Source organism: Poromitra crassiceps (genome assembly GCF_964638095.1).
Source record: "Poromitra crassiceps genome assembly, chromosome: 12".
Lineage (NCBI taxonomy): Eukaryota > Metazoa > Chordata > Actinopteri > Beryciformes > Melamphaidae > Poromitra > Poromitra crassiceps.
Window position 1 is genome coordinate 38,974,024 of NC_139632.1, and position 15,024 is coordinate 38,989,047.

The following is a 15,024-nucleotide window of genomic DNA, read 5'->3' on the forward strand; positions in this document are numbered from 1 at the left end:
TAGGACCAACCTTGGTGGTGGTGGGGATGAGCTGGGTGACCTCGTTGAGGCTGTGGAGATGAGGAACCAGCTCCAGCCACAGGTTGACCTGGGCAGAAGATGAGAGGAACAGAAAAACAGACTTCAGTAGAGCAGAAAAGAACAGGTCAAAAGCAATGCTACACCTACCAAAGGCTATTATGTTACTGTAAAGGGTATGTGTGTGTGTGTGTGTGTGTGTGTGTGTGTGTGTGTGTGTGTGTGTGTGTGTGTGTGTGTGTGTGTGTGTGTGTGTGTGTGAATGTGAACAGAGAGCATTGCTCTCGGTGAGTGAGTGTGCAAATTGTACTTGCCCACTAACCCACAGCTCATACCTTTCAGACCCATTTCCATCCTCACATAGAGTCTGAATGGAGGATAATAGAGATGATATGAGGATAGCTGCCAAATATCCTTACCAGGCTGCTGCCCAAAATCCATAAATCCCACTGCAGGTTGACTTACATCGTGTCCGGTTCAAAAAGGCCACGTTTAAAACAGCAGAGCAACATTAAAAACCATACATACAATAACATGGGACTCTAATTGTGACCTGACTGCACCTTGTTGGCGCGGTAGTGCTCCTTGACGCGAGGCTTCAGCCCGATGTGCAGGTACAGCTGGTCTTTCTGGTTGTAGCGGGTCCACGCCACCTCCTCGAAGCGGTTGGGCTTGGTGTGGATGAACTTGGTGTCCTGAGGAACTGGCTGGTTCGGGTCCCTATGGAGAGTAATGCAGGATGGAGCCACCAACATGAGAATTCTAGGACTGGTAAGATGTCCCAATAAGGTATCTGAATGGGTTAATCAAAATGGTTTCATCACAAAGCCCTACACATGGGTCTTGACAGTCACATTACCTGGCAAATAAGATGGATTCTGAAACTTGTCACCTTGTGGTTGTTATTATTTATTGAGTGGGACAGGTAGAACTGAAGAGCAGCAGTCACTCAGTGGACTGGACCTTTTGAGACTTGACTGGTTGGTTATTCAAATTTTAATTAATTTGGACACCTCCCCTGGGCTAATCAATGTAGTTTGATCAAAGGTTTAATCAAAATTCACTCAGCAGTCTGAGATATGTGTGACGGACGGACAAACAAACAGATTTGGAGACTGATCCATGCATGCAAGCAGCAGCGACTACTTACAGTATACATATACATATACATATACAGTATATATATATAAAGAAACATATCTATAAATGCTATTTAATGATATAAATTCCACCTATGTGGCAACAATAGTTTTGTCACAACAGGAGATAAATCATTTATTTGCCCACACAAATAAGAGAGAGAAAGAGAGAAAAGAAAAAATGACGTCTGCTCAAGTAGCCTGCTTGAGAGTATCTAGTAAAATACAGTCGATCGCCTCAAAGATGATACTGATGGGAAGCGAAAGTCTTAAGAAATCCAATAACTTCAATAATGTTCCCTTGTGAGTTTTTTCCATTTCATTTTTCTGGCAGAATTGTGACATTGTGTAAATGTCGCCTCGATCACGTCTCATTTTGAACCTCCTCACACATCATTTATGCAACAGGTCGTTTCAGCCGAGGAATGTGTTTAAAGGCAACAGGCAATTCAGCCGTGCTCTCATAAAGCCCATGTTTCCTATTCACCTTAAGTAGAAGAGACCGTCTGGCTTGAGATGACTAACAGGAAGTGTAGACACAATCGGAAAGTTCTGATCGTGTCTTACACTTCCTGTGACTCATAAACCTAGTCTGACTCATATTTGAGTCCAACTAGGTTTGACCAGGTGAGTCAGACTAGTTTGAGCAGCAGGTAAAACAGCCGGCGTTTTGAACAGGAAGTCGTGACACAACGGGTCAAGTGGGCGGGGCTACATAAGGTGAATAGGCTGCTCTGTCAACTTTTGAGGCAACCAGTGAACTAGTGAATCCTTAGGCAACCAGTGAACTAGTGAATCCTTGATTCTTGAGTATGTGTGCTACTGTTAGTAACCACTGAATAAAAGCCATCATACTCCCAGGGGCCGTTTCTATTCTGGGTACTTAGGTCAGTGATACCAACCCCCATGCAAACGACCTTCTTATATTGAATATGTACAAGTTAGCTACAGACCAGAGCACTTTCTGTGCAGAATCCAGACCCACTTCCCACTCAACTCGGAGCAGAATGGAGCCACGTGAGCTATGGAGGCCCATTCAGAGCCCGGCGAGCGCCCCATTGTCTGAGAGAGGGGCCATATGGAGCGAGCCAGACCTCATCAGGAACATGCTTAAGCATTCAAAGTGCCGGCATCAATCTCCCAGGTAGCCGGCGTTCCACCTCAATTTGCCGTTATATATGTAGATCATTAGTGTCTCTCCGGTCCCCTCAGGGGGCTAGTGGGCAGTGCGCAGACAGACAGAGCCAATGTCCCCCCGCCATTACGCTCTCGAAAAAACAATGAGTGCCATGACTATCTGCTGCTGAGAGGCAATGTGAGACAGAGGGTAGAAAAAAGGATTTTAATTTTGTCCCCCAACGAGGATGCCACTCTTCAGGCCACGACCATTAATTAAGAATGTATTTGAAGATAGGTAGTGGGGGGGTATCTGTGTGGAATACCAATGACCCTGTTTCAGCCCATGAAACATTATCGCAGCTCCGCCATTCTTGCTTATGGAGGTTAATACAGAGCAAACCCAATCACAATGAAATTGCCAACTGCACATTATGGGATGGTAATTGCATGTTGATCAAGTGCCTCTGCAGTAATTGCCCACAAAAAAAATGTGTTGTAATAACCCCGTTCACCGACCTCTCACAGGACCACATTATGCACGTGAATGCATTTTGAAGCTTGTAAATCAAGCTGCTCCATAGACGAGAAATGGACGACAAAAAATGTGTGTATCAGGAGAGCGTTTGAGTTTATAAACCCAAATGAACGATATTGTACCCTCGTATATTAACACGTTCAACCGCAATAAGTGCAATCTTCTCTTTCCAGAAGATCCCCCTTGCTGCTTTTCCCCGTGACATTTATTTCCTGTTTGATTCTCTCCAGACGACATTCTGATGACATCAGAGGTTTGAGGTCGTTCTCGGCAACCTGATCGTACCCGGTCTTGGCGAAGTTGGTCCAGTAGGTCATGACCACAGCGCTCAGCATCACGTCGTTCTTGGAGAAGTTGCAGGGAAACAGCTCTGTGGGGCCGATCATGGGCAGGCCAAACACATACGGGATCTCATCCCCATGCGCCGCGTCGGCCCACGGCGGCACCTAATGATCAACACACCAACCCAATTAGATTGGAATTATTACTTTTATGGTACAAATACTCAACATCAAAAGGCATTATTTTGCACCAGAGACACAATTGTTACTGCGATAATTCACACAGACACAGCGAGATCAAAAGAAGTGGAGAATATTTTTCAAGAATGAAAGAGGAAAGTTTTTAATATTATTTCCCCTACCATTACTGGACCATTATTCAGAGACAAAACAGATGGGAGAGAGTGGGCTGAAAAAGGCTTTGTGTTGTAAATCAATCTCCCTTTGTGGCATATCGGATTTCCTCTCAAACCCAACTGGGTGGCTCATAATGCAAAATGCAGAGGGGAGGCCACTAGAGGCTGGCAGTCTTCTGTGTGATGGTGTTGTTTCATTATGGTAATTATACTAATGTCTCAAAATTAATGTGCTGGTAATTTATAGACGCTGAAATGCTACACATAGCACGTAGCACCTTTAATCATATTACATACAGGCAATGCCAAGTATGCTCTCTTACAGTCTATTACTGGATGGCTTTTCTCTGTGAGCTGTACAGTTACACAGGGGTGGCCAAACTACGGCCCAACGGCCAACTGGGGCCCGCTGCCCGTTTTTAAGTGTGCCATGAATTTAGCAAAAAAACAAACAAACAAACAAACAAAAAAAAGCTTTTTTTCGTTTTTCGAAAAAGAAAGAAAGAAAAACAAACAAACTTTTTACCCTGACCTGGTCTAGTTTTTTTTTTTGGTCAATTTTTAATACTGAATTTTGGTGAAATGATCTCTGTCTTAACCTGTTGGCACAGGAAAAGAAAATTTGAAAACATACAGAAATACCCATTGTAATAGGTGAGCACATCAATAAACTATGCGTCATATATTTATTTAGGTAGAAATACAATTTTTGATGGCACAAGGGTTTCTGGTTTAATTTCCCCCCCTGCTTTCAGTCTAAACAGGTTGAAAACTAGCCTGGTAAACCGCCCGTCACGTGAACTCACATTTAATTTGGTTCTCCGTGACGGTCTGGACCCGCACAGGCAGTTAAGATGATTGGTCGAGCCATGCCGGCTCGACCAATCAGCGGCGGCCGTAGGCGGGCTCTGGCTCGTCTGGGCAAGTAGTGGGTACATGGTCTTTGTAGTTCTTTTCACTCTCAACATGGCTGCCGCCGCGGAAGTGACAGGCAGTCTGAATGAAATTGAATGTAACGTTCCCAATTCTATGTATTAAATTCTAAAAAACGACCCTCAACATTTGGGAAGGCTAAGCCACACAACTAGTTCGTTATAATCTGACTAAATGCTTCGAAGGTGACTTTACGACCGCGAGGACTCAATCACTGAATACCACGGAGATCATCCACACAGGCACCTTCGGCGATCTGATTGGTTGAAGTTAACACCCACCAGCGGTGATAGACAGATGGGTCATCCAATCACCTGCCAAGTAGCTTGGACAAAGTGCCCGCCTCCGTCAGCGGGTCTGGTGACTTCATTCCCAGATCGACTGGTTTAGTGAAACTTACAGTATGTGGAGCTATACCGTCCATCTGGCAGCGTCAGGTTAGTTGAAAACTGCCGCGCTTAATATTGTTTGGCCCCCACAACCAAAAAAGTTTGGCAACCCCTGGAGTACAGGTTTAGCTGCATTTTGTTCCTGTCTTATCAAACTGTTAAAGACATCTGAGAAAATGTAATAGAAGCTTTGTGGAGAAGCCATCACATTATTTCTGACGTGTTGATACATGTTGTGACCTCTATGACCTTCCAATCCTGAGGTACGGCCCCTTTTCCCTAGCCCCGCCCACTTCCTCCCCCTCTCCCACATCCCCCTAGACACCTCTCGAATCCTGACTCTTTACCACCTTCCTATTCCTAGCTACAACCCCTCTTCCCTAGCCCCGCCCCCTAGTCTCATGCTACAAATGGATGGACGGACTGACGGACAGACAGACACACATGTCACGTATAGAAGCAGCTGCACCGCTTAAAAAAGGAGTCGTAGCCTTGAATACTACCCAGAATCGCCCACCTGTTCTGTCTGACAGTGATGGTAGAAGGCGTAGAAATAGGTCGGCGACCCAAAGCTGGAGTGCAGGTCGGCTGTGGCGACGGCTGGCGCCACCCACTGGTGGTCAGTGAACAGTGCCAGCAGTGTCTTGCGGCGGGTCTCGGCGTTGTGCCGGTCGGCCCAGTCGGTGTACATGAACTTGATGGTCTCCCGCAGGATGTCTTTGCCCTCTGGGTAGCCGTACAGGTCGTCCACGAAGCTCGACACGGCGTAGTCAAAGTCGTTGGCCTGGACGCCGTTTTCGTTGTCGACAATCAGCTCCACGAACTTTAACCCCTCGCCCTGGTTCACCCCCAGCATGATGTCGTAGTTCAGGAACTCACCTGTGAAGGTGCAGTGCAGAGATAGTTGCGAGAGTACAGAGAGGGAGAGAATTAGTTCTTTAATGGCTGGAAATTGGAATTAGTTGTTGAACAGAAAAGAGATTTTACTGCCTTAATAAGGCAGTAGAATCTAAATTATCATCACATATCTGTATAGTAAGTATAACAAGCATGCAAGCATGTAATATCAACACATCGACCATAACCAATCAAAAGCCCAAACACTCTGACACTACTGACATATGACTATGACTAGACTATGACTCTACTGACTATATTTTAATTAAAAATTAAATAAAATAAATACATCAAATACATAATAATAATAATAATAATAATAATAACACTCGTGGGTGATCTGTCAACAATCTGCAGAGGTTTCCTGCAATCCTTGTTTCATGGAGTCTCCATGTCACAGTGTTCGGCAAATCGCGGACAACTGGGAGGACCTAAGCAGTTCTCTGTACGAATAATTGCGCTAAGCGTTTTATCGTATCGCCCCGCACCTTGCTCCATGAGTATCTGAGGGTCGTCGGGTATCACGTCCCCGTCGATCACGGGTCCGAAAGCGATGTGGTAGCGGGCCGGCTGGATGTCTTGGTCCACCAGCTCCTTGTAGTGTTTCTTCTGGAGACACTCCACCAGCTCCACGGTGTCCTGCAGGTTGCAGCCCACCTTGCGGGCCAGCATGCGGGCGTACTTGGCCGGCTGGAAACTGACCGCCCAGCTGGATAAAGCCGTGCCACTCTGGGCTATGGCCCGCTGGAAAAGGCCTAGAGACGGGACGAAGACGGGAAGAGTGAGAATCTAGGATACTGTACATGCATGAAAAGGAGCAGATTCACAAGCTTTCCAACAATGAACACACCTATCTTTGAAAATCAAACTTATCAAGTTTTTTTTCTGAATTGTCTTCCATTTTCTCCCCATTTGTACTTAGCCAATTCCCCCCTGCTGTCCCGGTCAATCTGTGGAGAGATCTGTGTCACCTGACAGCGAGGAGTTTCACAGGCAGGACGTAGTGTGTGGGAGGATCACGCTATTCCACCCCAGTTCCTCTCCCCCCGAACTAGCGCTAGTGCAGCGACCAGGACTCACACCCCACTGACTTCCCACCCACAGACACGGCCAATTGTGTCTGTAGGAATGTCTGACCAAGCAGGAAGTACCGCCGCCGGGAATTGAGCGGGTCTCCGCAGTGGTAGTAGGTGAATGTTTTTACTTCTACACGACCCAGACGAGACACCCCAAGATTCACACAAACTTTGGAACGATGAAAGCACCTGTGTTTGAAAATCACAGGGCATCAAACTCAGCAGGAACACAAAGTCAACCGAGAGAAGACATACAGTAAACAAATGAGACAGATTGAGATGGGCAGGAGTGAAGGTCACGCTCTCAAATTAAAACACCCGTCGAGCTCCAAAAGCAAAATGAGTCTTAAGTGGAGAAATCAATAAGGATCACTCAACATGGCCGCTCACTTTTTGAGACAAAAAACATCTGAATACCTTTTGGTTCGACACAGTCTTTGGTCTTGTATACCTTTTGGTTCGACACAGTCTTTGGTCTTGTATACCTTTTGGTTCGACACAGTCTTTGGTCTTGAATACCTTTTGGGTCGACACAGTCTTTGGTCTTGTATACCTTTTGGTTCGACACAGTCTTTGGTCTTGTATACCTTTTGGTTCGACACAGTCTTTGGTCTTGTATACCTTTTGGTTCGACAGTCTTTGGTCTTGTATACCTTTTGGTTCGACACAGTCTTTGGTCTTGTATACCTTTTGGTTCGACACAGTCTTTGGTCTTTGCCTGTAGTCAAACTTCATCCCTGCTGAGCCAAATGATCTCGGTGAGTAGAAAAGTTCATTTCCAACATGGTGAGGAGTGCAGGCTTGTCGCCGCAGCAACTCAACCGGTCCATTGCTTTCAGTTTGCTGCAATAGTCAGCAATAATGTGTATCACTACGCTGTTTTTCTTTTGCGGAGGGGGGGGGGGGGGGGTGTCTGATCTGATGGAACAGCCTGGAGGTGCAGTAGGCTATCTGCCAGGCGCTAGTTTTTTTACCTATTGATTTTCAAATTTAAAGGGACGCTTCAGCAGTTTTAGAAGCCAACTCTATTAATGGCTAATCAACCCCCTCTTAGGACGTGCCAAAGGTTTTTACATTAGAGCTCGCCTTTCTGTGAAACCGGCAACCGCGTTGTATGATCATTTATTAGCAATGCTAGCACAAGTCAATGGCGTGTGAAACCATACCTCTTTAAATTAAAAATCACTTGCAAGCCGTTCCAAATACTCCCATAGCTGTAATAGTAGGAATATGTAATAGAACTGTCTCAACGATTTTGAAAGTAGGTTTCACACACCCTATTGACTTGCACTAGCATTGCTAACAAATGCTAGCAGAAGAGGCTGCTGATTTATCTAACAATGTTTTCGTAGTGGACATGATTAGTAATTAATTATAGGCCTCTAAAATAACCGAACCTTCCCTTTAAACTTTTATGGGTTTAACTAATAGGTTGGTGTCAGTTTCACCTCTGTGTGTCATCATCCCAAAAAACATTGCACACACACACAAAAACACACGTTTACTCGAATGACAGTATACATGCACATTGTACACAGCATCTGTGCATTGTACATGAGCATCTATTTCTCTGCTGTTATGTAGTAGACACAGCTTGCTCGGTTGCTCCCAATACGTTTGTCATTTGTGTAACCTTGACTGAATATTTACTCTTCAGGCCGTTACATGTCCGAGCCAATAATTTATTGCCAACAGTGAGAAAAGCGCTCTCCCTCTGTCTTGCAGTATCTGTGACAACTCCTAATTTACTGTATACCATTATTCCCACGTAAGAATATAAAGTATAAATATGAAATATTTAATATATAAGCTCTCAGCAACTTCCTGCTGAGCAAGGTCTCCTGCAACTGCAAAAATCACTGTCGGGCAGGGCTCGACAACGGATGCGTCTAGGTGCGTCTAGGTGCGTGTGTGTGTGTGTGTGTGTGTGTGTGTGTGTGTGTGTGTGTGTGTGTGTGTGTGTGTGTGTGTGTGTGTGAGTGTGTGTCTGCATGTGTGTGTGTGTGTGTGTGCGGGCGCGCACGCGCGTGTGTGTGTGTGTGTGTATGTGTGTGTGTGTGTGTGTGAGTGTGTGTCTGCATTAGAGCTGGGCTCGGGCTGAATTTTCCTTACCGAACCCGACCGAGCCCGTCACATTATTAGCCGAGCCCGGCCCGGCCCGACAGGTGTCAATTGATAATCTGTCCGAGCCCGGCCCGAACCCCCTCCCTGATTTTTTTTTCCCCCCACGGAGCGCAGCAACAACAGCAACAACAGCAACAACAGCAACAACAGCAAATAGCGACCAGCCTAACAGCCCTATATAATCCCAAACCAAAATCAGTCCTCGTAATTCAAAGCAGTCAATGATTAATACGTAATGTACAAAGCAAAGCACCAAACAGCCTAATTCGTGCGTGCCGTGCACTGCCCACACACAATCCCACATCGCTGAAAGAAGTACTGCACGGTGTCTGCGACACCAGCGCTGATGAGCCTACACGCAGCTGACTCCGGGCAGAGCAGCAGAGTGCATGTCTGGGCTTGTTTCATTCGATGCCTTCAGGTGCTTTCATTAACGTAGTAAATTAGCTCAGGAGCTGATGATAGATTTTATTTGAAGGCAAAAACAAGTGACTGATTACGTGACCGAGCCCGGCCCGAGCCCGAACGCGACTTCAATAATTCTGTCCGAACCCGGCCCGTAAGTCGGGCCGGGTTCGGGTTCCGAGTCCGACGGGCCGGGTAGCCCTGCTCTAGTCTGCATGTGTGTGAGTGTGTGTCTGCATGTGTTTGTGTGTGCGGGCGCGCGCGCGAGTGTGCGTGTGTGTGTAGGTGCCTGCTTGCTTGCAAGACAGACAAAAAGCCATCCAGTTCTTCATGCTTGGAAAGCCTACAGTAGCTTAACAAAAACTAACTTGGCAGGATGACAGGTCACCACAATTCTGTCCAATGAGCTACTTGTGAGTCATGTGACTTTCGTTTACAAGTCCTGGTTCGGTTGTAATCGGAAAGTGAGAACCTAAACGAACCAAATACAAACATATAGCAAACTTTTCCACTATGGCTCAGACCGAAGAGAATGGATGGTAGATGTGATCAGATTTTTTTTTTTTTACAAAAAATTGACTACATTGAAACATTGATAGGGCGTAGTGCATGACGTGATGTGCGGGGTGGTTGACATGGGATGGAAGGATGGTTGCATCGCCGATAACCTAGAGCACCTGGCTCAAGGCACGCAAGAGTAGAGCTGCAATTTAATTAATTAATGGATTTGTTGTCAAATATTAAATTAATTTCCAACTATTTTGATAATCTAATCAGTTTGAGATTATTATTTTTTTACGGCAAACTTCTCTGATTCCAGCTTCTTAAATGTGTATATTGTCTGGTTTCTTTACTCCTCTATGACAGTAAGCTGAATATATTTGGGTTGTGGGCAAAACAAGGCATTTGAGGACGTCATCTTGGGCTTTGGGAAACACTGATCAACATTTTCACGATCGATTAATCGAGAAAATAATCAACAATGAAAATAACCGTTAGTTCCAGCCATACGCAAGTTTCTTCAGGCCAAAAAAGATTAAACCATTTGGGATTGTACCTTTGGTGGAGTTGCTCCAGCGATTTCCCTCTGAGTAGTGAGACAGGGTGAGGAGGTTGACGCAGGAAGCTCCGGCGCCCGAGCCGAACACGGTGATGCGGAGTGGGTCACCACCGAAGGCCGCGATGTTCTCACTGGTCCAGCGCAGGGCCTGGATCAAGTCCAGAAGACCGTAGTTCCCCTTGGCTGCCTGGTCCCCTGTACTCAGGAAGCCTGCAGGAGAAGAGGGAGGAGAGAGTTGGCATTGTTGACATTGTCCCATCTTTGTTTTGTTTGACCCAGCATCGAGTCAGGTAATGGCTTTTGATTCTGATGTCAGCGATAATAGTACAGTTACCAAAAAATAAGGAAATCTGATCGTTTTCTTCATCCTTTAGACTAGATGGGAAATGGTACAAAAGTAGCAAAAGTAGCAAAAGTAGTAGTGGGCTAAACATTCCCTCTACTTCGGGAAATGGACAACAATGTTGGACATCATGTTTGATTTCTGGATCATTGGCAGGACAGAAAACTGAGTTGAGGGTAAGAGAGGACGCAACCAAAGATGTTGAGGGTGTAACGGAAGGTTAAATCACAAGTAGTGTACCAAATTCCTGGTCTCCGGGTGTAATAAGTAAAGTACATGTATTCCGTTTGAATGCAAGTAATGAGTAACACATTTCTCTTTTAGTAATGTGTTACTCATACTGTAATGCAAGTACAAGTTCAAGTTCACTGTAAATATTGACCTCAGACAAAATATGCAGGTGAGGTAAGAATCCAGACAGGAAACTAGATTTTTTTTTTTTTTTTTTTTTACAATATGTTTGTAAAGATGATCTTATTACTATCTAATTACACTGTAAATACAAACAAAATTCAATACAACTTAGAGTTACTATTGATTTGGTATTTGAGGTCAGAATTTTTATCACAAATTGTATGAACACAATGATCTCAAATCACAAATATACAGAGTATAAAATAATAATCTTAACACTCTTTTCCTTAACAATAACAGTGATGTGTGCTGATTTCAGATGCACACCAACACACCAATAATATGGTGGATGCATATGCAAACGTACTGCATGGTAAAATATATTTTACTTTCATAGATCGAGAGTTAATTACACCCCTCAAAATGGGAAGTGAAGATCGCTGGGGACAGAACTATTTCATATTTGGCTCATTTTCCTTTTGATCTCCTTGATTAAAATAATAATATTCTACTTTTGGCCCATACGGGCATAACGGTCTGTAGATAACGAGGCGTATTTCTCTGTTGTACAAGGAAAACCAACAAGCCGACTCTCTTTAATAATTTGCTGCAATAAAACAAGAGTTATTACCCCATAGAGCCACTTAAAGTGTGGACACGCTAAATATAACACAGACAGTGTGATTTTGGAGGGGGACATATCCCTACAGCACTATAGTCTGACACACTGGAAGCAGGCTGCGGGGGATAAGATCTGCCATTGGCTTCGACCATTTCAGTCGGAGCGGAATCAGTGTTGCCAGATGGCAAATGTTGAATTATCGCACCAGAGGGTCAAAATTATCGTTTTTGGAGTGAAATTATCGTACGCCCCCTCCCTAGCGCGGCGCGCCGCAACGCTGAGCGGAATGGAAATCCATTTCTGCTCCCTGCGTGTCGCTCTCAAATGCCTCCGCCGCTGGGAAACAACAACAACAACGCTAGCTAGCAAGCTAGCTAGCTGCACGCTGAAAATGGCAAGTTTTGACGAAGATTTGGATTGTGCAATAAAGCAGGCCTGCTTGGTACTGTACTTTCGGTGGTTGCTTAAAACAAGATTGTTTTTCCTTGTTTTTCTTACTCTATATAAGACTTATCGTACTAAATACAAGATATTCTTAGATATTTTCATTTGATAAGATTTCTTTTTTTTTCGGCGTCGGTTGTCTGCCTTTTGGTTCGGGAGCAAAAAACAAAGAAAAAAGATAATTCATTGCAGTATGCACTCCTTCCTTCCCCTCCTCATCAGGCTGATGGCAAGCTAAGTTTCCTAAAGAAAATAATGGTGCTGTAACACTTTCTGTGACTACCATGCCTTTATAGGGAATTGTAATGCGCTCATAGCCAAATGCTAAGAAGAGAAAATGCATTATATCGGCACTCATACAATTATAGCTATAACTACAATGACTACACGCCTCTTATTAATATTTAGTACTAGCTGTATATCAGAGGTTGTCTGACAAGATTAAAATGTATCATAATGTAATCATAATAAGTATTATGTATTACAATTGTAAACACCTCAAAGCATTGTGCTATTATATCCTCTTAGTATACTTAAATGATCCATATCTTATTGTTTGTCTTAAATATAATGACGCATGTTAAAGAAACCATGCAACGTCATCAGTTACTAAATTGTATGTCTGCAAATGCATGTAAAAAAATCGAGTTTTTATTGTTTTCTTCGTAGATCGTAAAACGTGCACCATTAACACAAATGCAACATTCAGAAGAACCTGGTATGATTCATTGCAAGTTATATATCTGTAAAGGTTTCATGACGGCTTATATAATGCGTCAGTAGGCATCATATGTCTTCTAATTGACTACATTGTATAATCCCTTATGAGTGGCACATGTTCCCACCTCCTCCACTACACTACCTAATACGCCCACTGCTTCTCTCTCTTCTCCACCTGACCTCTGACCATCTCCAACTCACTGCTTCTCTCTCTTCTCCACCTGACCTCTGACCTATGTCCATCTCCAACTCCCCGTCCCCCTCACCCCCACCTCCCCCTCTCTCCCTCTTGCACAATTAACCCTCTCAGGTACCCGATGATCAATGCCGGCGCTGCTGCGGAACACCGAGGTGGGTAATGTAGTTCTGATGAGTTGAGGAGAACCCAAGTATACCCAGAGGAGCGGTCCGCTCTTTTAGAGCCATTTCATGTCCGATTTCCACGCTAAAAGCGCCATTACCTGCAGCAGGCATCCAGGGAATCCCCCCCCTCCCTCCATCCTTATAACTGCCCCTGTCCTTTCTTAACTTCTTATCCCTGACTGTGTGCTGACTAAATGGCGTGCTCATTACCGTGCCATCAGTCAACAGGGCGCTCCGTTTCCACAGGGACACATTGAGGCCACGTGTATGTATGGAGTATTAGGAGTAAGCGTGTTACTGCAGTCCTAAGTTGGAGTAAGGCACCATAGCGTGCAGATGACCGTGACTTTGTTTAGCACATTTGCACATTTTTCTTCCGGCAAAACTAGTGCTCTTTGGAAGCACTAGAATTTGCCCATAATGATAATAATATTAAAAACATGCATGTACTGTACAAACGCATTAGAATCATTCGCAGCATCAGGGGCTTCCCATGAACAACTTGTGTGTAGCATTGAGCAATTCTACATATTCACTCATATCATATAATCCTAATCATATCAGAGGAGACCACATCTGATTATTGCTGTAAGGCCAGTAGAGCTCAACAGTGATGTTTTTGGGAAAAAATAATACAAATCCTTATATATAAAGAGGTTTAAGCCTGGGAACAAGACAACCAGCCACCTACTGAAGTGAGTGACCATTTCACTTGGAGCAAAAAAAAAAAAAGAAGAAAAAAAGTGTGTGTGGGGGTCGGGGGGGATTTGGGGCGAGGGGGAGTTGGGGGGATTACATATTCAATATTTGTTTCACCTTTTTTTCTTTTTGCTGTTGCTCCAAGTGAAATGTTTTATGGTCACTCACCATTCAGTAGGTGGCTGGTTGGCTTGGTTCAGTAGGTTGATTCAGTAGGTGGCTGGTTGGCTTGGTTCCAGGCTTAAAACTCTTTATAGAAAGGATTTTTCGAAAGAATATGGAGAAAGTGAATGGGGAATTCTCTGATGGAAACGGGAGCTGGGAAGAAGTGGGCGGTCACTGTTGAGCTCTGTATCAGCCTCAGAGTATATCAGTAGGTATACAACCTTGGTGTTGTCCATAACACTTGACCTGAAGTGTATTGTGAGCCATCGTGAGTGTAAGCCTAGCCTAGTGGCACTATTGTTATAAATGACATGCATTACAGTAGAGTACTGTATGTGTCTGTCTGTCACGACAACATACATTACAGTATGTGTAATGGGATTGATGTGACTGCACGTCACGTTCTGCTATCAAACTCATAAAAATGTCTATATAATGTCTGAATGACATTCACACATAGTATAACAAATCATGAAAGTCTAAACTGACAGTTAATACACACTAGTTGTGTCTGTCCTCTAATGCTCATGTCAGTTGGAGCTATCTCCACACACATGCACAGCACAGACTGCAAAAAGCTTCTGTGATGTATTTTGTCATAATGTCATCAGCCCACCACACACACACACACACACACACACACACACACACACACACACACACACACACACACACACACACACACACACACACACACGCACGTTCCTTAGTCGGGCAGGACTGTTTAATTGAGTTCATTCATTTTCCATTTCCTTTCCACTGGCTTATTTATTTATTTATTTATTTATTTATTTATTTGTGTGTTTCTTGATCAACGTCTAATCTTGTGGAAGCACCAGCAGCCATCTAACAAGAGAGATTTTAATTGATTCAATTTAGCTGGTAGCTGGTAGCTGGTAGCTGGTAGCTGGTAGCTGGTGCAGCGATGGGCTGGGCAATCAAAGAGCAAGGCAGGAAGAATGATTAGCAAGCCACCAGTGGT

The 15,024-nt window shown here is 44.3% G+C and overlaps 1 protein-coding gene across 2 annotated transcripts in view; it reads right to left on the bottom strand.

The window, feature by feature from the left end:
* Positions 1-15,024, bottom strand: part of nlgn1 (neuroligin 1) — a gene marked incomplete at its 3' end in the record, with an annotated part of 347,105 nt that overhangs the window by 1,790 nt on the left and 330,291 nt on the right. The window contains exons 3-8 of one of the 2 annotated variants that reach the window (XM_083648372.1): positions 10,330-10,542; positions 6,156-6,422; positions 5,288-5,649; positions 3,097-3,257; positions 582-738; positions 7-88 (exon numbers count right to left, since the gene is read on the bottom strand). In XM_083648372.1, coding sequence (XP_083504498.1) covers positions 7-88; positions 582-738; positions 3,097-3,257; positions 5,288-5,649; positions 6,156-6,422; positions 10,330-10,542 — 1,242 coding nt within the window. The remainder of the gene's footprint in view (positions 1-6; positions 89-581; positions 739-3,096; positions 3,258-5,287; positions 5,650-6,155; positions 6,423-10,329; positions 10,543-15,024) is intronic. The other variant, XM_083648371.1, reaches the window with a different exon arrangement.